Consider the following 22,710-nt stretch of genomic DNA (forward strand, 5'->3'; position numbering starts at 1 on the left):
GCCTATAACTCATGTAATCACAACTGGGATCTAAGATCCTTGACTTTAGATATTATGCCTTATAAAACCTGGCAATTTCCCCAGGATGAAAAATGGCGATGGCACCCACCAAGAACTTAAATGTTTAATGATTTACACCCCCAAAATTGAGTATTATTAAGTTTTAGCTGGCAGTAATAGTATATATCCATTACCGCATTTTTTTATCTTGCAGATGTCTTCCTTCTAGAAAATAGTATCCATTGATCATATGCATATTATTTTGTAGAATATCATGTTTTTCGAACAGTGGAATGAATTTAGTACTGTACAATAAGCTCATTAGTGCATGCCAGGTGACACAAAGATAATTTAGGGTATGACAGGTAAACACTCTTAGACAAATGTTAGTTGTCAGATATAAAACAAAAAGACTCTTAAAAGAATATATACATACCAATCTTAAAAGAATATATACATACCAATTATATGGATATTAAATGATCTTAAATACCATGTGGAGCAAGGTTATTACTTGTACTGAATTATTATCTTAGTAAATTAAAAGAAGGAATTAATTTGGTAATTACATATTAATAAAAGAGATTATTATTCTTTGGTCTAAGTCACAACTATCTCTCTATCTGAAAATCATGTTGAGCTTCACTTACTATTTAATAAGAGAAATAAACTGCAATTAGTACTGTTATTTATAATTTCAACTGCTGTTATCTCAAAAATGAAGCTACAGATTTTAATAAGCACAGTATTAAGTAGCAATGGATAGAACATATTTAAATATATGAAAATAAACAACTAAAGCAAATAACAGATAATGAAACGATACAAAAAGTTATTTTATTGTTTTATTTTTATTCTTCATAAAACAGTAACAAATTTAAGCTAATCAAGAAAATAAATATTTTAACCTTTCATTAAACATCTTGTAACATTTTCTTCATGTGCCTCCTTTGTTAAAACCAAAGGAAAAGATTTCGTTTCAAAAGTTTCAAGCCAAATGGTATACTGTACCTCTGGAAACATCCTCTGCATTTAAGTGGTAACTAGGTGATAACCGCACGTTGGAAATATAAAGTAAGATGCCATTATGGCAACTGTGTATAATGAAATATGCCATTTTCACATGTCTACAATGTGCTTAGCTGCTTCATAAGAGATAAGAGGTTATGGCCCTAAGCAAATTGTATAGTGTGTGATGCTTCCTACTATAGAGGAAGCATCACATACTATACAAATGGCATCCAACAGAATTAATGACAAGACCATTTATTTTAAATACCTAAATATTTCCACTCTTCAGAAAATTAAAAAGTTAACACTAGTTTTGCAACAGTATATTTTTATTCTGGGTCCTTGACATAGGATATGTTTACAATTTATCTAAACATTCTAGGGGAAAAATAAAAATCATGGGCCCAGATATCACTGATGAACATAGATGCGAAAATCCTCAACAAAATACTAGCAAACAGAATCCAACAGCACATTAAAAGGGTCATACACTATGATCAAGTGGGATTTATCCCAGGAATGCAAAGATTCTTCAGTATATGCAAATCAATGAATGTGATAAACCATATTAACAAACCGAAGGATAAAAACCATATGATCATCTCAATAGATGCAAAAAAAGTTTTCGACAAAATTCAACACCCATTTATGATAAAAACTCTCCAGAAAGTAGGCATAGAAGAAATTTACCTCAATATAATAAAGGCCATATATGACAAAACCACAGCCAACATCGTTCTCAATGCTGAAAAGCTGAAGCCATTTCCACTAAGATCAGGAACAAGACAAGGTTGCCCACTCTCACCACTATTATTCAACATAGTTTTGGAAGTTTTAGCCACAGCAATCAGACAAGAAAAAGAAATAAAAGGAATCCCAATCGGAAAAGAAGAAGTAAAACTGTCACTGTTTGCAGATGACATACTATACACAGAGAATCCTAAAGACGCTACCAGAAAACTACTAGAGCTAATCAATGAATTTGGTAAAATAGCAGGATACAAAATTAATGAACAGAAATCTCTTGCATTCCTATACACTAATGCTGAAAAATCTGAAAGAGAAATTAAGGAAACACTCCCATTTACCACTGCAACAAAAAGAATAAAATACCTAGGAATAAACCTACCTAAGGAGACAAAAGACCTGCATGCAGAAAACTATAAGATACTGATGAAAGAAATTAAAAATGATACAAACAGATGGAGATATATACCATGTGCTTGGATTGGAAGAATCAACACTGTGAAAATGACTATACTACCCAAAGCAATCTACAGATTCAATGCAATCCCTATCAAACTACCAATGGCATTTTTCACAGAACTAGAACAAAAAATTTCACAATTTGTATGGAAACACAAAAGACCCCAAATAGCCAAAGCTATCTTGAGAAAGAAAAATGGAGCTGGAGGAATCAGACGCCCAGACTTCAGACTATATTACAAAGCTACAGTCATCAAGAGAGTATGGTACTGGCACAAAAACAGAAATATAGATCAATGGAACAGGATAGAAAGCCCAGAAATAAACCCACGCACATACGGTCACCTTATTTTTGATAATGGAGGCAAGAATATACAATAGAGAAAAGACAGCCTCTTTAATAAGTGGTGCTGGGAAAACTGGACATCTACATGTAAAAGAATGAAATTAGAACACTCCCTAACACCATGCACAAAAATAAACTCAAAATGGATTAAAGGCCTAACTGTAAGGCCAGACACTATAAAACTCTTAGAAGAAAACATAGGCAGAACACTCTATGACATAAATCACAGCAAGATCCTTTTTGACACACCTGCTAGAGAATTGGAAATAAAAAACAAAAATAAACAAATGGGACCTAATGAAACTTAAAGCTTTTGCACAGCAAAGGAAACCATAAACAAGACAAAAAGACACCCCTCAGAATGGGAGAAAATACTTGCAAACGAAGCAACTGACAAAGGATTAATCTCCAAAATTTACAAGCAGTTCATGCAGCTCAATATCAAAAAAAACCAAACAACCCAATCCAAAAATGGGCAGAAGACCTAAACAGACATTTCTCCAAAGAATATATACAGAATGCCAACAAACACATGAAAGGATGCTCAACATCACTAATCATTAGAGAAATGCATATCAAAACTACAATGCGGTATCACCTCACACCAGTCAGAGTGGCCATCATCAAAAAGCCTACAAACAATAAATGCTGTAGAGGGTGTGGAGAAAAGGGAACCCTCTTGCACTGTTGGTGGGAATGTAAATTGTTACAGCCACTATGGAGAACAGTATGGAGGTTCCTTAGAAAAGAAAAAATAGAAATACTATATGACCCAGCAATCCCACTCCTGGGCATATACCCTGAGAAAACCATAATTCAAAAAGAGTCATGTACCAGAATGTTAATTGCAGCACTATTTTCAATAGCCAGGACATGGAAGCAACCGAAGTGTCCATCAACAGATGAATGGATAAAGAACATGTGGCATATATATACCATGGAATATTACTCAGCCATAAAAAGAAACGAAATTGAGTTATTTCCAGTGAGATGGATGGACCTAGAGACTGTCATACAGAATGAAGTAAGTTAGAAAGAGAAAAACAAGTATTGTATGCCAACACATATATGAAATCTTAAAAGAAAAAAAATGGTTCTGAAGAACGCAGGGGCAGGACTGGAATAAAGACACAGATGTAGAGAATGGACTTGAGGACACGGGGAGGGGGAAGGGTAACCTGGGATGAAGTGAGAGTGGCATGGACATATATACACTACCAAATGTAAGATAGATAGCTAGTGGGAAGCAGCTGCATAGCACAGGGAGCTCAGTTCAGTGCTTTGTGACCATCTAGAGGGGTGGACTAGGGAGGGTGGGAGGGAGACGCATGGAGGAGGGGATATGGGGATATATGTATACATATAGCTGACTCACTTTGTTATACAGTGGAAACTAACACACCATTGTAAAGCAATTATACTCCAATAAAGATGTTAAAAAAATAATCACTGGCCCATAATTTAAAGCAGTTTAACAAGTGTTAAGCATGCCACATTTGTCTATTTTCACTTGAGATAAAAAACTTCCTTATTACTTGACTACATAAACTAAGATGCGTGCTTAATCACATTAAGCAGCAATTATTAGAATGCTTCGTGTGACCTGAATAAGGGGTCTTTACGTTTCAGCTAATATACATAAAAATCCTCAGCTAGAGGCAGGAGGAGGACGACTCATGGTTGAATATATTTAATTTTTTCTAACATAATGGAAGCAAAAGTTAATTTTCGGTATCAGGGATTTGAACACAATTACAAAATTATAATAAAATCTTATAAATTGTTAGGTTACACTTAAGCATTTACTGAATGAATGGAGTTACTGAAACTTACGGCTACTTTTTGTCACAATGGCAGATTAAGTTCTCCACTCAGTTCACTGGGAAGAACTGAAAATTATTATGTAATAGTAATAGCGCAGATTATAGCATACATCTGTTCTGTTTTGTTTTATTTTATTTAACGAGTTTCTTTTTTTTTTTTACCATTTTTTAAATTGAAGTATAGTTAATTTACAGTGTTGAGTTAGTTTCAGGTGTACAGCAAAGTGATGCAGTTATACATATATATATATTCTTTATAGCACACATCTTCATTCTGTCTTTCTTTAATAAGATAAATACCTGAGAATTTTAACTGAGAATCAAGCATTGTATCAGATCCAAAAGAAAGAAAAATTGGAAAAGATTTAAAATACTTTTATAGACAAATCTACTAGAAACTCTCCAAGTTCTAGCGCATCTGTAGCAAGTTGATAAGTCACACATAGATGCTAAAAGAAAATATAGTTATAAGAACACATTGAAAAAAATAGACTTCAGGTTAAGAACAATTTCAAACTATTTAACAAATAAAATTATTTTAATGGAGCTATATTCCTCAAAACATATACGTAAATCCAATGTCTTAAATGAGAACCTTTAAAATAATCTAGGAGTTCTTGCTATTTAAAGAAATGCAACACAGAAAGTGATAACTAGACTTCTAATAAATATACTTCATAAAATTCCATTTTTTCATGTACAATACTAACATTATACCACTATTGTACTTCAGATGAAAGTGGTATGAAACGCTGGGTGAGTCCTAAATAAACTGGGGATAATTAAAAGGCTGTTAATTAATTCTCCATTTATAATTGTCCTAATGAAAACGAACTATATTTACTACAATTTACCTGCAGTAAGAATTCTCCTTCCTGCAAGTTCAGGCCTTCTCTGAATTTTGTTCTACAGTTGTCCTGGCCTCCATTTCTGTCAGCTGGGGTGGACTTTAATGCAACTATGAAAAAAAGGGAAAAACAATGATATAGTATACGTGGTTTTTAAAATAAGCAGTTTCAAAGAGCTATAATAAAAACCTCTGTACACCAAACACAGAGATAATTTGAAAAATTGGTATCTACTGGTACTACAGTAACTAAGTGAACAATCCTTTGCCAGTGGGTGGTTTCCAGTCAGCTGACAGATTGTTTTTTTTTTTTTTTTTTTTGGCTGCATTGGGTCTTCGTTGCTGCGCGGGCTTTCTCTAGTTGCAGCGAGGGGGGCTACTCTTCATTGGTGTGCAGGCTTCTCATTGTGGTGGTTTCTCTTGTTGCTGAGCACAGGATCTAAGCGCGGGCTTCAGCAGTTGTGGCTCGCAGGCTCAGTAGTTGTGGCGCACAGGCTTAGTTGCTCCGCGGCATATGGGATCTTCCCGGACCAGAGATGGAACCCATGTCCCCTGCGTTGGCAGGCAGATTCTTAACCACTGTGCCACCAGGGAAGTCCCTGACAGGTTCTTAAAGATAACTTTTGATGAGTTCACTATATGATTTTTGGCATATTACTTGAGGAGTTTCAAAGAATTGCCATGACATTGCTATAAACACTCCTCCAGTTCTTATCTATTTAGGAGAATAAGGTTCCTCACAACCTAACCTATAAAAATATTTTTAATATGTCTCTACATATTTATCTTAACAGCTGTGAACTACTGGGTGGTGAGAAGAATCAACCAAATGCCTTATTAAGAAGTATATGTCCACTGAGGTTAGGATCCTCTTGTCTAGTTTTAAGGTAAAAAAACTGTTAGTAGTATTATTAAGTTCACGTTAAATTTATAGATCAATTCATGGAGAATTAATGTCTTTATGATGTTGAATCAATCTGAGAACATGTATGTTTTCCCATTTGTTCAAGTCTGTATTTTTTGTCCCACTAGAATGTTTTGAAGTTCTCCACAAAAAAGTATTTTTATGTCTATTCCTAGGTATTACACCTTGTAATGTGGCTTCTCTTTCATTATCATCTTCTAGTTGCTTATGGATTGCATATGTGAACGGGAGTCTGACAGGATGGTGGGATGCTTACTATAGAGGGTAGCACGCTGTAATGCTGCATCTCCCCACCTTCCCATCTCTCTCCGCATTGTGTGTGTGTGCATGCATTTATAGTCTGGGAGGCAGCACAGCTGAACAGAAATAATAATTGCTACCATTTACTTATTTAGCATTTTTCCAAGCACTCTCAAATGTTTTCTCAGTTAAAACATGTGGATGGACATTGGTACCTGACAGAGCTGAGTTCAAATCTCAGCTCTGCCTTTTCCTAAATGTGTGAGCTTTCTGAGCCTGTCTCCTAATATGTAAAGTAGTAATTGAAAAAGCAAACAAACAAACAAAAACACCCTGCAGGGCCGTTGTGAAGAATAATTAGAATATATGTGAAGTTCCTGACATAGAGCAGCTCAATATTAGTTGGTAGCTTTAATTATTAGCAGTATTTCCCAAAGCTCATAGATTGCCCTGTTATAAAGTTTAAACTTTTAGACACTATTACACCACCTTTCTATTTTTCTGATCTTTTTTTAACCTGTGATATTTAAAATAAGAGAAACCATTAAGCCAAACCAACTGTGACGTTCCTTTTAAGATTTCTTATTTCATTAGATTTTTAAGCGCTAAGGATAATCTGGCTCAGTGATAAGCTGGAGATATATTAATAACCAGATTTTTCTCTCAGTTTGAGCAAAGCATCACATATAAAACATTTTCATGTGTGAAACATATTTTCTGGTAAACCATCAGTGCATGTGTCACACTGGACTCTTATGCCAAGTCCTTGCCTTTGCAGAACTTGAAGCATATCTCTTTGAAACAAGAAGCCAAAAACCTGGCATCTGAATATAACAATTCCAAAAGGCCACAGAACAGATTTCCTTAGGCCAAAATATAGTTTGAGGTAAATTAACTGATCTAACAGTTAACCAAGACCAAAGGAAAGGCTTAATCTTTTCTCGTTGAAAGGTAAAGGACAGAGAGGGCTTTCCTCCCTTTCTATCCTGTAAGCTTTGTTGTTCCTTGCTTTCCAGTGGCCACAGTTGCTTGAACACATTAAAACCTCACAATGTAAGCGTTAACTACACTCTCCTACTTTTCCAAAAGCTCCAGTACGAGGCACAATTTAAGAGTTATACCAAATATCAGTAAGATTTGCTATTAGAAAGAAAACAACAAAACCCAAACCCTGACATTATGAAAGAAGCAAAGTCATCCTAAAAATGGATAGATATTAATTGTGTCAAATTTACAATGTCTAAATTTTCTTATTAGGAATCTTTTAAAATTAACTTTTTAATCAGTGGAATGATGTCAGTTTCCACTAGAGTTACTGGACCACTGAGAAGCTGAATAAGAAATGAAAGAGGCCATTCATCTCAGTAACTTACAATTTGTTTCTGGTCTTGTATTGGGGATATTAGCCAATGTAATTAGACATTAGACAGACTCTGACTTTAAGTAGGGCCTATAAGCTATGGAAATGAAGAACTAGAAAAGAATGTCAAAAATATTAGTAAAGAATGTCAAAACTATTAAGTACCAGGATGGAATTTAATTAAAGTATTAGAGGAACTTAAAAAAGAATGAATTCTTTCTAAACAACAATGCTTACAATTCTAAATGTTAGAAGGACAATATTTTTTTTTTTTTTTTTTTTTTTTTTTTTTTTTTTTTTTGCTGTGCGTGGGCCTCTCACTGCCGTGGCCTCTCCCGTTGCGGAGCACAGGCTCCGGACACACAGGCTCCGCGGCCATGGCTCGCGGGCCCAGCCGCTCCGCGGCATGTGGGATCTTCCGGGATCGGGGCACGAACCCGCGTCCCCTGCATCGGCAGGCGGACTCTCAACCACTGCGCCACCAGGGAAGCCCCAGAAGGACAATATTTAATACGTATGTATAACTACTGCTTAAGTAGGAAAAGTGGTAAGTGCATTTGGGGGAAGCATCACTGGAGGGTTCTTCCAAAAACAAGCAAACAAGTATTTCTGTTGCTCTCTTGTTTAAGGCTAATAATTAATCAGTTAAGAATTTAAGTAAATATTGTGCAAAGATGAGTCGAGGAAGGGTGCACTCCCTTCCCATTCTCATCTAAAAAATACTAATATGACTTTTTAGAAAACTTATTTTATGTCCTAGCCACCTGACCCAAACTATGTAATTTTTGCCTTTCCATGAAGTTTGTCCTCTATTTCTTGATCTCATACCTACCACCTCTCCCTTCTTAAAGTTACTGGAAGATGTATTAATTAATACTACTCACTTTCACATGTACATTTCTTGCCCTGATCAGAAAGCAATAGAAGAGTAAGAAGATGATGTGGGGATATGCCTTCCTACCATCTGAGTGGCCTTAAATAATTTCCTTCATAATAATATGTGATACTTAGAGCCCACACTGTATGCCAGGCAGTCTCCATGTATTACATCTTATTTATTTAATCTTCATAAGAGTTCTATGGGACTGGCCTTACTGTCCTTTCAGTAGATTAGGAAACTGAGACTTAAGGAGGTTAGGAAACTTTCCCAAGGTTCTAGCTTTAAGTGGTAGAGCCTAGATAAGAACCCAGGTAGCCTAATCCTAAGTGCATGAGCTATTATTAACCACCTACCAGACTTCTCTCCCATGCTAACCACCTTTGACCATTAGTTTCCTCATCTTTAAATTAGGTCAGTGATACCTCTGGAGACAAATTCTTGTGAGAGCTAAAGTAACATGTAGAGTACCTGGGTTAATGCCTGAATCTATAACTGACAGTCAAGGATGGAGAAAATGGGCTATATGCTGAGTTCACCCACCCTCAAACCATTATGGAAGCTTACACTAAAAGTTGCAAACTAGGGATAATTGAGTGTTTTCTCATCTCTAAACAGGGAGTATTAATGAGTGTCTAACAGGACTGCTATGGTGACTGTGCAACATAAGTTTGAAGGTACTTCAAACTTGTAAATTGTTATAAAAATTATATGCATCATCAGATGCAGAAGACACTTTAATCATTACACCCCTGGAATTAAATACATGGCAGTTCATAGAAACAAAATATAATATCTGAAAATAAGTCATAAGCCAGTTCTGCTACTCGGGAAACACTGGCCGTACTGAAGAAACATTTGTTAAAATCCTCCCCATATGTGCAGGAATGGCACACCTTCCAAAGTGTAAGGCTCTGACTTTCAGCATTCAGCAGAATATTAAGATAATAAACCATCAAAATATTTCAACTATTTGCTCTTTGAGAGATCAATGATGCAATTAAACAAGAATTTAATTGATAATGGAATTTAGAGTGTAAATATATCACAGCATTATCAGATTGTAATATTATCCATATAATTAGTACCAACTGATTCAAGTCTTTTTCCCATATTCAAGTGTTATTCCCACATGCATTTAATCATATCCATGTTTCCTAATATGGCACTTTCCTTCCTTATACATCTAAGCTCAGATTTCCCATTTCTCCCTACAAGCCAAATATTTCCTCTTCAAAAAACATGCTCTGAATTTTTCAAGAGAGAAATTCACGGGGAACAAATATTGGCATGTGGTAAACTATACTTTGTATTTTGTTACTGTAGTTGGCATTTAAACTGAAAGATGACATGGTACATGTTTTGCCAGGAAAAAGCATAAGCCTTTTTAATCTCTAATTGTTGATATAAGTTCAATTTATTTTACAATAATGTTTATCATCCCCCTTTATTACTTCTGGTAGGAAAAGTTAAATTCCATTCCCACATTCATATAAGCATAAAAGAGAGCAGAGCTATCATCCATTATGAAATTCAACCAACTACATCTATAAATCAGAAAGTAGTATTTCTTGAATATAAGGAAAAATCCCCAGTCTAGTATGGATGAGTATTTACAAATAATTTCCAATCATATATAAGTGTACCTAAAAAGAGTTCCTTCTAGATCCTTTGAGGTAATAGATATTTCACTTCAGTAACATCAAGTTTGTTTGTTTGTTTGTTTGGTAAATGAAGCATTGTCCTTTTGAGGGAAAGAAGGAAGAAACTGAAAATCTTTTTTAAAAACTATGTTATATTCTAAGTTTTCAGGAGACAAAGATAAGGTGTACACAGTTCAGTGCTTTCTGATGATATTCACAGATTTTTTTCTGCCTAGAAGTTTCTACTCACCAAGGCAGAATAAAAGTAAATTCAGGTTTTAAAAAGGCACATGTTAGTTTATATCTTTATGAATGAATGTAAGTTGCATAACTGGTGGTTACTGTCTTTTTAGCAAATCTAAAGAAACACATCATTCTAAAGCTGCAAAAATCCTTAAAAGTTAGATCTATTCTCACTCTCGATTAAGTGGGAACTAACTTCCAAAGATGTTACTCAACATTTTTCCAGTTTTACATTTAGTTACATGCAATTCTACTGTAATGATATGTTAGGTCTCTGAATTAATGAAACCAACTAGAGCAATTAATTTACCTTTTCAGTGGGGAATGAGTTGCATTTAGCTTTCCACATAAACAAGAGTGGAATTAAAACTGCATTCTAAGTAGGAAAATTTAATCAGCCAGAGCAGTGATTCTCAAACTTTCATAGACATTAGAATCATCTGGAAGGCTACTGAAACACATTGCTGGACCCCAGCCTCTAGAATTTCTGACTCAGTAGGTCTAGGATGGGGCCCCACAGTCTGCATTACTGACAAGTTCCCAAGTGATGCTGAGGGGCAGGTATCACATTTTGAGAACTAGTGACTTAGAAAATCAGGATTTAGGAAATAACTCACAAATGTTCTGGATCTCATTCCTTCGTACTTTCTAAAATTATCTTTCCTCTGCTTAAAGAGTTCATTATTAATATGCCTTCAGGAGGTAATTCTAATCCCAATTTTATAAAGATGAAAGTAGAACCACATAATTTACTACTGAAACACAGGGCAATGACAAAAAATTCTGTATGTACAGTTGACCTGTGAAAAACATGGGGTTTGAATTGGGCAGGTCCACTTACATGTGGGTTTTTTCCAGTAAATAATACAGCACTACGTGATCGTGATTGGTTGAAACCATGGATGCAGAACTTTGGAGATGGAGGAACCATGGATATGGAAAGCCGACTGTAAAGTTATACGCCAATTTTCGACTAACCCTTGTGTTGTTCAAGGGTCAACTGTATACAATTTAAATTTTATAACTGTGGTTCACAAAGATCTTACTTTTTAGGATAAACCCACTACACACTTAAAACATCAGACAGGCAAGCATTCTTACTGTCCATGCTGAGAAGATGAAGACTCTGTGGAACAGTGATGACAAAGGTCTAATCTAAAGCCACAGGGTTAGTAACCAAACTACCCCCATGCCCCCTGCCTGCTGGTGCTCCCCTTACATGACAGTCTCCCTCTACTGGGCCAGGACAAAGAGAGGGAAGCTGCCTCTGTAACACAGAGACTAGACACTTGAAACTAGACACTATCAAAAATGCAGGAGGCAACAGAATATTCTGTATAACTGACCATAAAGGCACTCCCACATCATGTGGGCAAATTTAAGGCTAGAAGAATTCGATACAGACAATTCTAGGTTCATTAAGTTGATCCAATTTGACTGTCTCTTCTCTCAACCTCCCACTGCTGACACCTGAATGGCTTTATGTCTTCTATGGACAACGAAGAATCAGAAATTACCTCCTCTAGTATTATTATTTTTCTGTAGACTTTAATTTCACTTTAGTTTACACTTTCACGTGCAATTTTCTCTTTGCCCCTTTAAGAACTTGAAACACCAAATGAAGTCATCTTTGAGCAAACTCATTATCACCATAGCACAGTTTCATATTCCACACACAGAGATGTGCTTTCCTCTATCTCTGGCCATCCTTAAAGCATTTTATCTTTGGTATTTTCCCTCTTATTCTATATGCTTTCCCCAGGAATATTTTATTCACTTTCATAGTTTAAAATACTATTCCAATGACATTATGATGACTCCAAAATCTAAATCTCCAGCTACAAACAAATAAATGAATTTGAACTACTGATTAAAAATGACTGATCAAAAAGTCAAAAAGCTATAAGAGCAGTATTAAAAAATAACATAAATATAATTACTAAATAAAAATGATTAGTGGTAATATAAATGTGTTTTATTACAGACCCTCAAGTGATTAATTTTACATTGCATGTGAAAATAGTTTCTAAAACACTATAACATGGCAAGTGTATATTTCCATTAACCAGATCAGCAAAGACTCAAAAAAGTCAAACAATTTAACTACAAATATTTAAAATCTGTCCTGGGGGAAAAAAAAAGAGAAAATTGCTGAAAGTTGGCTGGCTTTAATATTCCCCCAATGGTAATCTCTGTTTAAAAAAGAAAGCTAAGCCCATAAATTTATGACCAACTGGAACTGTTCATGGCCAAGCAATTAAGGATCAAGGATCCTAGAGTCATATAACACTAGGAAATGATCAAAGAGAAAACCTATTAAAGCAGTAAATTTAAAAGAGACAAGAAAGAAGCAAAACATATAATAAAGGATATAATGAGTGTAGGTTCAGTTTGAAACTCTGTTATAATATTTGTCACTGTTTTTAAAAAAATACTTGTCAAAGCAAAGGAAAACACTCAGAGATAAAAGTATCCTATGTAAAATATCATAAAATTATTTTTTCACTTTACTTATTCATAGAATTTGACTCTTCTGCTGTAAGTTAGTATATCTGAGGAAAAGAGATTAAATTCCTGATCCAAAGAGGCCATATTATTAACTATAAAAGCCAGGATTTGAATACCATGATACCCTGACTCAATAAGAATGTCCTACCATTCTTTTCATCCATCCATGTTTCAATCTGCATGGATTTGATTATATTAAGTCCATAAATTAAAATTTAAAAGAATCTCTAAATCTTACAGTTTTAGTTACGGAAGGTATCATGAATGTTAGAGTTTCATGTTTTCAAATGTAAATTCTGGAAAAAAACACATAGCTAAATTACCATCTAAAATGGATAACATCATGGGTTAATGAAACAACACTATTTGATGATTTCAAATGTGTTGATCTTTTAGGCATACAAACCTACTTTGGACATTTCTAGAATTCAGAAATCACAATTGCTGCGATACTGCAAGTTTTGTAAATTACTTGACATACAGTAATTAAAAAAAAAAGCAGATAAAGTTAGTACCCAAACCCTGTGAGTGTAAAAAAAAGCGCACATACAAACACCTTAAACTCTATAAAACATCAACCCTTAAAAAGGCTTTTTATTTAATTCATTTTTACTGCTTGTTCAAGCTCATTCTTCATATATATACATGCATATATATTTGTTTTGCAAGATAATGTTCTGAAATCCAGAGAAACACATAAGCTGAAGATGAATAAACACAATAGCTCTTTTTTGAAAACCTAATGAACTGGAAATGAACTGTTAAAGCATCTACAAAAGGAAGACCAAGAAAAGAGCACATATAATTTTAATGTAAAATAAAGTCAAAAAAGATCCATGTAAACAATGAGGTTGAATAAATTTTAGATCATCACATAAAGTAAGTTAACTCTCACCATCCTCTCCTCTCACAGCATTTTTAGACTTGGTGAATTTAAAATACTCCAATATGTAAAATATTTACACTTAATACATGCTTAAAATAATCACCATTTTATAATGATTCATGACTCACTGCCCCTACACTGCCTAGTTTTAAAAATAACCAGAAAACTATTCCCTATGACAGTTGCAAATGCAGAACTTTGGAATTAGAAACTCAGATCCTCAAGCTCACCTCTGTCGGGCTTAACGCAGCCTACACAAAAATCACCTTTTTTTTGTTTATAAGTTTTCCTTTCCACAAATTAAATTTGTACATCTCAAATATAGAGGTGTCATAAAGAGTAACTCATGACTGAGATTAATGAAGGATGCAAAAGATTTCACAGTTAATGACTATATTTTAATGGTATAATAACTACATGAGTATTTTACAGAATTAACAAATACTACATACCCTTGACATTTACTATTGTCTCAAAGAAAGAAAACTTTTCTGCCTTTTTTTACCTCATTAGGTATTTGTGTCTCAACAAAGAACGTGGATTAGTCATTCTCATCAATTTTGGGGATTGCTGTCGAAAAGTAGAATAATTTAAACAATCCTTACATGATGATGAATATTTTTAAAACTGATAATGAAATCTAATTCAAAAATTTTACATGTTGAAATTACTCTTGCTAGGAATAAAACATTACCATACTGATTCAGACTGGTTAACAAGCACAATGTCCACTGTTTGACCCTGGCATTAAGAGACACAATATAGGAGGAAACAACCCTTTCCTTTCACATCAACCAATTTCAAAGACTGGGTTATGTATAACCACCCAAATCTAAGTGTCTCTTAATAAACTATGACTGATCATAGTCATTAAGTAATTTAAACTTATTAAATATTTTCCATCTCAAAGGTAACATGATATGTGAGTCTAAAACTCATTTTATGACTGGGGTCTTCTTTTTATTCTCTACTTTTCTTTTTAAATTAGAAAGGGATAGTTTAATTTTAACAATTTGAAATTTGATGAAAAAGCATGAACGTGATGTTAAAGATTTTAGGCTTTCAGTCTATATTTCCAAAACCTAAGTCTGCACTGACTTGCCAGGTCATAGCTCCACTTCGTCATTTTCTGTCTTCAGGCTCCCCTCAACTTTGATTTAATCTATCAAGATGCAAAATTTGCACTTTACTATGTTTAATTACCAACATGAGAAAATAGCAATTTTGAATTTTTAAAATTTGTTTCCTAAAAATACAAAAGACACTACAGAAGTACTTCAAAGATACATAATTTAGAAAAGTCTTTAAACAGTTAAAATAAGCAGGGAAGAATAGAAGGTAACACAGAAGAACAATGTTACTGAGGAAACTGAAGAGAACTTAAAACACCTTCTACAATTTCAATTAATCTATTATTAATATAGCATTGTTATTAATCCTTAAACATGTTTAAATGTGTCCACTGTGCAGAAATTAAAAATAAAGTATCACCTTGTTCTGGAATTTTTAATCTATCAAATTTACAAAGGGAGTGATTTTTTTCCTTTAAATCCAGAGACCTATTTTTCCATCCTATCTATACTGACAAAACTGAAAAACACACCAAGATTGCCAGACGACTGGGAAGTATTAATACAACAGGAACATGCAGCAAAGAAGAAAAAGACCATAGGCCCAGGAACAAGATAATGAACACAAAGTGAAGGCAAAGGAGCAAAGAGGATGGCACAAGGACGTAAGGGGCAGTACTGAAAGCACCAAGAAAGGGCACAGTGATACAGGTAGTTCAAAGAAGATTGAATCCTTAAATACTTCTACACGTTTCACTGTATGATCCAGCCAATCAATTAATTAAAAGCCATGTAAAAAATTTCTTACTGCTGATTCCTTAAAACAAACATTCCTTGCATTTGTACATTTAGAAATACAGAAGAATATAATTGATAGAACCAATAATTATAATTGGCTATTAACAGAAAGCTTATTTGGAAATAGCAAAATATTAACGTCAAAAACTAAGCCCTAGAGCCATATTTCTAAGTATATAATTTAGAATTTCCACATTGTTTTTTAGATATGTTAATACAATTAAGTTAATAAATAATTATTGAGTGCTCACTCTGGGTCAGGTATTGTCCTAAGTGTTTAAGGTGTAACAGTAAACATATTGATAATATTCTCAAGGACCTTCCATTCTAGTGAGAAAAATAGGCAATAAATGGCATATTTAAGTGCACCAAAAAAAAGCATATTATGAAAATGAAAATTTTATAATCATTGCTTCATCATCTGTAAAATAAAGAGTGTACAAACTGAAAAACAATTCTCTGAGCTTTACTGTCTAGAATACATATAGTTCAAGAGTTTTCAAGGATTAAACGTTCAAAGGTTCCCACTGTTCCTCAGTTGAAACCAAAACTAAGAACTAATGAAACTTCTAATCCTTTTCCCTCCCTTGAAAATGCTCCCTAAATGTTGCATTATAAATACTTAATGTGCACATTTTTAAAGGATTTCACATACAGTATTTGTCACAGTTTCTGAGATACTCAACCTTGAGCTATTAGGGGGCAGAAGCCTTTTTTCCCCTCTTTCTTCTTCATGAATTCAGCACAGTGCACACTATTTAGAATACAGCACAATCTCGAATTACAAAATGTATTAAAAATGATTTCAGTTTAATTATGTCAAAGAAACACTTTCTAACTTTACCACAATGACTGAGTCTTGTTCAAGTACTTCAAAGTTATATTTTATCTTTTTTTTTTTTTTTGCGGTACGCGGGCCTCTCACTGTTGTGGCCTCTCCCGTTGCGGAGCACAGGCTCTGGATGCGCAGGCTCAGCGGCCATGGCTCACGGGCCCAGCCGCTCCGCGGCATATGGGATCCTCCCAGACCGGGGCACGAACCCGTATCCCCTGCATCAGCAGGCGGACTCTCAACCACTGCGCCACCAGGGAGGCCCCAAAGTTATATTTTAGAATGTTTTGATTAATTAGAAATGGATAAAGATTAATGTTGTACTTGAAACTTAAGTGCTGCTTTTCAGACAGTCTTAGAAGTATAGTAGTCATGGCTCCAAAGTTTAAGAAGATCCCATCCAAGCTGGATTATTTAAACTCACAATAAATAGATGTATTTTCTTGGAAAAATATCTATTGTTACAGTAAAACTTGAGTTTCCTTTCTAACAAGATTGTATGATTACTCGTTTATATTGTTCTTTCCGCAGGAATTCACACACCCCCTGTTTGCATCCTGTTATTCACTTAGAGCTTCCCTTCACTTCGCTCTACTCTTTCCCTAATAGTGGGAGAGTGGTTTTAACCGCAGACAAAAATCCTAATCACTGTCCGCCTGCTCCAAGTCTCCTCATTTGCATTTAGTACTTGTTCAGGTCATAAGAATTACTTGCAAATTTTATTCTCTGTGTTTTTTTCAAAATATTGCATTGCCTTCCTAGAGAACTGATGGTCTGGGGAAGACTTTGGGATTTTTCACACATTATTTCCCTCATCTTCCATCAAACTCTGTTCCTGTACTGAACAACCCTACAAAACTGCTTAGAATACACACTACCCTGAAATCACACTTATAGTCTTTCTAAAACTTTGTACATTTGGATTTGTCTTTCTAAAGGCAAAGAAAAAAATTTTTTTAATAATTCAGGACATAATCAAAACCAGGTTAAATCACTGCCTCAGACTTATCTAGAATGCTTATAAAAATACAGATTCCTGGGTTCTACATAAACCTACAAAGAATCAGCATAAAAAGAGCATGTGCTAGAATGTGCATTTTAACAGGCTTTCGAGGTTATGCTGATGCATACTAAAGTATAAAAACCAGTAATTCAAAGTACCTAAAATTAAAGATAATATGACCCAACAATCCCAACAAATCCCAACAAACTGGGCATATACCCTGAGAAAACCGTAATTCAAAGAGTCACGTACCACAATGTTCATTGCAGCACTATTTACAATAGCCGGGACATGGAAGGTACATTTGGTAGTCCCTAAGTGTCCCTAAGTGTCCATCAACAGATGAATGGATAAAGAAGATGTGGCACATATATACAATGGAATATTACTCAGCCATAAAAGAAACGAAATTGAGTTATTTGCAGTGAGGTGGATGGACCTAGAGACTGTCATACAGAGTGAAGTAAGTCAGAAAGAGAAAAACAAATACCGTATGCTAACACATATATATGGAATCTAAAAAAAAAAAAAGAAAGGTTCTGAAGAACCTAGGGGCAGGACAGGAATAAAGATGCAGTCGTAGAGAATGGACTTGAGGACATGGGGAGGGGGAAGGGTAAGCTGGGACGAAGTGGTAGAGTAGCATGGACATATATACACTACCAAATGTAAAATAGATAGCTAGTGGGAAGAAGCTGCATAGCACAGGGAGATCAGCCCGGTGCTTTGTGTCCCCCTAGAGGGGTGGGATAGGGAGGGTGGGAGGGAGACACAAGAGGGAAGGGATATGGGGATATATGTATACATATAGCTGATTCACTTTGTTATACAGCAGTAACTAACACAACATTGTAAAGCAATTATACTCCAATAAAGATGTTAAAAAAAAGATAATTGATGAAGGAATGACACAAATAGGGTAATAAGATCTTACTGTCGAATACATTGAGCCAGAATAAAAAATAAACTTATTAACGAAAAGCCAAGAAAATACTTTTTAACAAATGAGAATTCCACAATGAGCCCCGCTACACTATGACATTCTTTATAAGGTAGATTTGGGAATCGCTTTTACTTGAGGTATTGAACAGGATACACATCTAATCATGAAATATATATATATATATATATATATAGAGAGAGAGAGAGAGAGAGAGAGGGAGGGAGGGAGGGAGGGAGACTGCTTTTTACATTAAATATACATATATTAATGTATATGTATGTGTATGCATGTGTGTAAGCATATACACATACTCACACACATAGAGACAGCCTAGAAAGCAGTAAGTATGTTAATACTGAAATGGCGCACTGGCTATTCTCCAAGCAGCTTCAATTCTACTCCACTGCTTCTAAACAGGGAACAACCCATACATTTGTTTTCTCTTTTTAACATATAACTTGATTTCCCATTATAGAGGAGAAGGAAACGAAAAGGCAAAATGATCATGTCAATACATCTTAACCAAAGTCAAGGAATAGTGCCTCCTTGGCTTCTCGACTATAAACCCTCTAACGACAGAGACCATATCTTACATGTCACGGAACCCTCCATCATAAGGTCAAACAGCACAGCATGTGAATAAATGCTGAAGATCAGGACTGTATTCCAAGAAGCTGGGATTGACCTTGGGGTTACAGTCTACAACGGGGGCTCCCAAACTTGCCACACCACCAGAGTTTATGATTCCATTGGTCTAGGGTAGGGCCCAAGATCTGGCATTTCTAACAAATGCCCAGGTGACACTAATGCTGACTGTCTAGGGTCTATACTTTGAGAATCACAGATCTAGGGAAAAATTCTCAGGATTCTGCTATATATATATGGTTCCCAGAAAAGAGAAGTAACTTAGATATGGTCAGCAAAAACAACAGAGGGAATGTGGAAACCTAGTTCTAGCTCGATCACAAAATAAATATACAGCTGATACATAGACACACATATATATATATACACACACACACACACACCACCACTGAACATCACGTGACTCACCTAGAAGATGAAGGGTCTGCTATACATGAAGATTGAAAATTCAAAGGCTTTTTATATAGATCAGAGAAAACATAAGTGCCTACTATGAACACTTAAATATATAATCTTCCCTGAAGTTATTATCCTCAAATCAGTGTATATTGCCCAGATCACAATGGTTAAACTATACAATTTTTTTAAACATCTTTATTGGAGTATAATTGCTTTAAAATGGTGTGTTAGTTTCTGCTTTATAACAAACTGAATCAGCTACACATATACATATATCCCCATATCCCCTCCCTCTTGCATCTCCCTCCCACCTTCTCTATCCCACCCCTTTAGGTGGTCACAAAGCACCTAGCTGATCTCCCTGTGCAATGTGGCTGCTTCCCACTAGCTATCTATTGTACATTTGGTAGTGTATATATGACCATGCCACTCTCTCACTTCATCCCAGCTTACACTTCCCCTCCCTGTGTCCTCAAGTCCATTCTCTACGTCTGCGTCTTTATTCCTGTCCTGCCCCTAGGTTCTTCAGAACCTTTTTTTTTTTTAGATTCCATATATATGTGTCAGCATACAGTATTTGTTTTTCTCTTTCTGACTTACTCCACTCTGTATGACAGCCTCTAGGTCCATCCACCTCACTACAAATAACTCAATTTCGTTTCTTTGTATAGCTGAGTAATATTCCATTGTATATATGTGCCACATCTTCTTTATCCATTCATCTGTCGATGGACACTTAGGCTGCTTCCATGTCCCGACTATTGTAAATAGAGCTGCAATGAACAGTGTGGTACATGACTCTATTTGAATTATGGTTTTCTCAGGGTAGGAGCAACAAAAAGCCAAGTAACTTCGTAAATGGATTATATTAATCATTTAGTCGAGCAGTTTTTGACCAAGAATCAGAAACCCAAGGAGTACATTTATTGCTTTAGTCTGCACTCCCTAAAGGCATTTATTACTGTACTACAGCTTTGTGGTAGTCCATTATTCTCCTTTTCCTTTTTGGCTCTTCAAAAACTTGAATACTTAAGCTCGTACATGATCTTGTGTTTTGCTATCCTTTTTACTGTAAAATGCAAATATTTTAAGGGATATTTTGACTCTAAATATGATAAAAGAATTTATCACCTAAAAAAAACTATATAATTTTTAATCTAAAATGAAGAGCATGCAAACAAACCGATAAATAAAAAAGATGCTCAGACTAAACACAGCGAACCATCTAAACATAAACCTAAAGGGAAGTAACTGTTCTGCAATATTCTACACACAAATCGCAAATTCAAGTATCTGTAAATATGTCAAGGGCAGCAGTATCAGCATCATCTGACAGTTTGTAAGAAGAGCAAAATCTCTGGCTACACCAAAACCTACTGAATAAGAACCTTCATCTTATCAGGGTCCCTATGTGATTTATGAGCACGTTAAAGTTTAAGAGCACTGACATGTCACTGAGATTTTACCATTAATTCTTTACTACTATGGGTAAAATGACATGGTATATTTAAAAGACAGAACAGTTCCTAAAATATCTATTTCTGACATATAAACAGACAAAAAGAGAAATCGAGGAATTATTTTACATGAGAAGACACACTGAAGCATTATTTTCAAACAAAAACTTCCATTTAAAATAATTTATGACTATGATATACTGTGCAATTAAAGTGTAACAAATATCACCTAGTTCAAATCCCTAGCTTAAAGCAGAGTAAACTGATGCTAACATGTTAAAGTCAAATAGTTGTCAGTGGCACAACGGAGACTGAAATCCACCTCTACTGACTCCAGTGACAAAATGCTCTTTCCAATGGAAAAAAAAATTTAATTACATTTTCCTGGAGCAAACATATAGTTAATATAAAGCAGTAGAAGTATACATAACTTTGAAAGGATAAATAAAATGATGTATCTGTGAAACATATTGAAGGAAATCCAGCAAAAATATATCATAGTAGTTAATATGTGTTTTATTCTTTCCATTAAAAAAAAGACCTTAAAAAATTGAGTAGAAAGGAGAAGAACCAGAAAGTGTCCTTCTTAATATAGTGTTATGATTTTCAAAGAATGACACCACATATTATTTAAGTGGCAGCATATGTTTGATGAATCAATCTGGAAAACTGATTTTAGAAATATTAAAAATTTGGCTTTGCTACCTAAGTTTTACTATCCAGCAATAAACAGAACTTTTTCAAGTAAGGCTCATTTTTGCAGTTTTCAACACAGAAGCAGAAACAGCCGTATTCAACGTAAGTATTTTGTAAGCGACTGTAGAAAAATTAAACCCTTCTGTCTTACCATCAAAGAAGCTCTTGGCTCTGAGATAACTGACACTGAGCCTAAGAACTGAAAGTTTGTCCAGCTTATTAATAACATCTTGTGGAAAAGGCAGCAGGCTGGCCAAACGGTCCAATTCCGTATTAAGTCGGTCTCTATGCCGCTTTGAAGGATTCGACTTGATTCCTTCAGCTGGGACTGGCTTGACACTAAAAAACAAACAAAATTCCATAAAATACATTAAAATCTATAAAGAAAAAATTTTGATCACATTATAACATCTCCTCAACTATTTTTCTAACAAAACAAACATCTAAAATCTACTTCAGGTTTACATAAATCCTTTCAAAATGCTCCCTTCATATCTTAATTAAGAAAAACAAGGGAATGGGTAAACTCCTTCATAATGTTTTATTAAAAATTTATGAACCCATCACAGGAAAATGCTGAGTACCTCTTATATATCTCATACATTTGTGGTACATGATTCCCAATTAACAAATCTATTAGGAGTTTTTCCCCTTCACACACATCTATTGTTAGGGGGAAGAAAGAAATCTGCAGTAAGTTATGTGAAAATTATGCCTCCTTTGCTATCCTCCACAAAAATCATCTTGGCATCATTTATGTTGCAAATAAATAGGAGCGACCCTAAATAAAAAGCTGTTCTTCATCATCCTCAGCTTCCTATATTTAACACTTTCCTGTCAGTGACAACTTCTCAAAGCCATTGTGGCATCTCCACAGGGTCCTCCAGCCATCTAATGGGGTCCTCCAATATTAAGGCGAGAAAAAATTTGACTTTAGTTATTGATATTTGTT

General features: G+C 34.9%; 1 protein-coding gene across 1 annotated transcript in view; it reads right to left on the reverse strand.

Annotated features, from left to right (window-relative positions):
• AHR (aryl hydrocarbon receptor) overlaps window positions 1-22,710 on the reverse strand; it is a gene marked incomplete at its 5' end in the record, with an annotated part of 46,733 nt that overhangs the window by 13,859 nt on the left and 10,164 nt on the right. The window contains 2 exons of the mRNA XM_079711629.1: window positions 5,241-5,344; window positions 21,910-22,097. Coding sequence (XP_079567755.1) covers window positions 5,241-5,344; window positions 21,910-22,097 — 292 coding nt within the window. The remainder of the gene's footprint in view (window positions 1-5,240; window positions 5,345-21,909; window positions 22,098-22,710) is intronic.

This window comes from Hyperoodon ampullatus, assembly GCF_949752795.1.
Source record: "Hyperoodon ampullatus genome assembly, chromosome: 9".
In the NCBI taxonomy this organism is placed as follows: domain Eukaryota; kingdom Metazoa; phylum Chordata; class Mammalia; order Artiodactyla; family Ziphiidae; genus Hyperoodon; species Hyperoodon ampullatus.